This window comes from Tupaia chinensis, unplaced genomic scaffold (assembly GCF_000334495.1).
Source record: "Tupaia chinensis unplaced genomic scaffold, TupChi_1.0 Scaffold000165_2, whole genome shotgun sequence".
Lineage (NCBI taxonomy): Eukaryota > Metazoa > Chordata > Mammalia > Scandentia > Tupaiidae > Tupaia > Tupaia belangeri.
Genome location: NW_006159640.1, coordinates 3,723,383 through 3,726,252, shown reverse-complemented (window position 1 = coordinate 3,726,252; position 2,870 = coordinate 3,723,383). Strand labels below are relative to the sequence as shown.

At 49.2% G+C, this 2,870-nt stretch overlaps 1 protein-coding gene across 1 annotated transcript in view; it reads right to left on the bottom strand.

Annotated features, from left to right (window-relative positions):
- Window positions 1-391: 391 nt before the first annotated feature.
- Window positions 392-2,870, bottom strand: part of CUNHXorf65 (chromosome unknown CXorf65 homolog) — a 3,312-nt gene continuing 833 nt past the window's right edge. The window contains 5 exon segments of the mRNA XM_014586886.2: window positions 392-557; window positions 1,010-1,116; window positions 1,119-1,175; window positions 1,511-1,579; window positions 2,695-2,829. Coding sequence (XP_014442372.1) covers window positions 462-557; window positions 1,010-1,116; window positions 1,119-1,175; window positions 1,511-1,579; window positions 2,695-2,829 — 464 coding nt within the window. The 3' untranslated portion in view covers window positions 392-461.

Sequence of the window (2,870 nt, the reverse complement as noted above, 5' to 3'; positions counted from 1 at the left end):
TCTGCTCAGATAAGGGGGAGGGAGAGAAAGGCGAAGGGCAGGCCAGGGTGGCAGGGACTGCCCAGAGGCAGAGAGGTGGGAGGGGTGGGGGAATTTCAGCAGGGGCAGGTGGTGGAGTGTGGTGGAGGAGGGACACCTAAACCTAGCAGGAGTAGGCAGGCTGTGAGATAGGCCTCCCTAGGGGAGGTAGTCTGGTCTGAGAAGACCCCACCCCCTACTCATGCCTTAAAGGCTCATTGTACTAGACTTCACTGCCCTTCCTCCTCCCACCCCCTGTACTCACCCTAGCCCTCTTTTGCCACTCCCATCTACCCTGAGAGCCTCCATGGTGCCTGGGGCGAACTTAGACCCCAGTGTAGATATTGGGAGAAGGTGACTGACTGTACAAAAAGTAACCTCACATTCAATTCCACTGATTCCAATCCAGTGTTACTGCTCTCACTTGATTCCTTTTAATTGAGTTACAGATGTCTAGTCCTCTTGAGAAAGTCTGCTCTGGTCTTATAGAGGGGGCTTCTGCGAGGGGGTCCATCTTCATCTGATTTTCCTGGTTTGGTCTAGAAAGGGAAAGTAATAGATCAATTAAAAGACCCCCACAGGGAAAGTTGCTACAAACTAAGGCCAAAGGGGACCAGCAGTTGGCATAATGGCTATGTCGCTGGACTCCCATGTAGTCAAACATGGTTCGAGTCCTGGATCCAGTGGCTTAAACTCACGCCGGGCATGTGCCCAAGATCCCAGGAGGAGAATGAAGGTGAAGGGATTGCGGCATGGCCATCCCCCCTCCCCGGGGGGTGATTTCTCACTTTCTGTCTCTCTGTCTCTGTCTTTCTGTTCAGCACACACACCCTATAGTAAAACACTCTCAAAAAATAAATAAAATAATAATAATAATAAAAAAAAACAAGGCCAAAGGAAAGAAAAAGGGGCTGAGGGGCTGGAGGCCGGTCTTGGGAACAGATGTTGCATCAGGAAAGGAAGTTCATCCCAGAGGGCCAGGGTGAAGGGCCTTCAGTTGGCTGGTGGGAAGAAGAGGGTGCTGTGGCAGACCACATTTAGGGAGTCTTACTGGGACATTTGTGGTGGTTTCAGCTGGAATGACCTTCTTGGCTTCTTTATTCTAATCATCTTTATTCGGTTCTTCTCCAAGATGTCACATTGTGTGCGCAAGGCATCTAGGAACCAAGAAAAGCACCCACACCTGTGAGGACTGGCAAGGTTATCCATCCCGACCTTCCCATCAGTTGGATTACCATGGCCTAAGAGGGAAGTGATGGGGTGCTGAAAGGAGGCATGCCAAGAAGGAGGCCAAGAAATGAGGAGGAAGGGGAGTAACACCTGCACGCTCCACCTGGTTTGAGCTGAACATTCCTCCTAAAGTGCACCTAAACCCTGTACCTGTACCCCTTTCCCTAGGCTCCCATGGTCCTCCCAACAGTATTACACTTGTCCATCACTCCGCTGTATACAGTACTCTTCATGTTTTTCCCTTCCCCATCACACGCCTTACCAATCAGCTCGGGTTCTGGATGCTTCAGAAGAGGCACAAAAGCTTTGTAGGCATTCTCAAGTCGGGTTCCTGTGAACATAGACGTGTGCTATCCCCAGCCCCTGTCACCCAGGTCTCCACCCTTCTGAAGTCCAGGATTTCGGAACTCTGATACCGACCACTACCTCAAACTTATTTATTTCCTTCCCCTAGGTTTGGATCTTAGGGTGAGTTATGGCTCCTAGGGTGAGTTGGGAGACATGGTATGTGTGAACCTAACTGATTGTTAGACTGACCAGAGATGGTCAGTTTGAATCTGGTACAGGGCGTCCTATTTTTAAGTTTTTATTTATTTATTTTTCTTGCCAGAGGGTGTGTATGCTCACGAGAGAGAGAAAGAGAAAGACTTCCTGGTGGGACATGGTCCTGCCACAATCTTTTCTCCATTTCTTTATCCTATTGGAATTTTGGGCAGTGCATGCCTGGCATGTTTTTCAAGCCACCAGGGCCAGTATTCTAACCATGGTTAGCCATGTGGGATCTGGCTCCCTGAAACACTAGGCTATGGGGCCAGCCCCAGGGTGTCCTAGGTGTTTGTTTGTTTGTTTGTTTTTTTAAGAGAGATTTTTGCTATAGGGTGAATGCGCTCCCCAGAGAGACAGAAAGTGAGGAATCATCCCCTGGGGGAGATGGCCACACTGCAATCCCTTCTCTTCCATTCTCCTCTTGGAGTTTTGGGTATGCATCCATACATGCCCAGTGTGACTTTTAAGCCACTGGGTCCAGAATTCAAATCACGGTTGACTATGTGGGAGTCCAGTGGCATAACCATTATGCCACATCTGCTGGTCCCTCTTTTTCCCCCCAGATTTTTGCCATAGGGCGCGTGTGCTCACTGGAGAAAGACAGAAAGCGATGGAGAGAGGGAAAGTAAGAAATCATCCTCCATAGAGGATGGCCATGCCATGATCCTTTCTCCTCCATTCTCCTCTTGGGGTTTTGGGTATGTATACACACACATGTGCCCAGCATGTTTTTCAAGTCTCTAGGTCTGGGACTCTAAACACATAGGTAGCCGTATGGTATCCAGCACCTTAACCACTATGCCACCCACTGGCCCTGAGGGTGCCCTATTTTAAGAACAAGGATCATGATCCATCTTGAGAGCCTTGCTCTATCTCTGAGGAATGCTCCCAAGCATCTACCTGGTGGCCCACGCTCCACCTTACAAATGTAGTAGGTGTTTCGAACCGTAAGGAATTTGCTGGCAGATTCTGTAGGGGTCTTCGACAGGAAAAACATCTTCATTGTACCCGTTTCATCACATAAGTCAATGGTATCTAGAGGGAAGCCACAGGGTAATTGACTCAGCTAGGGAAAG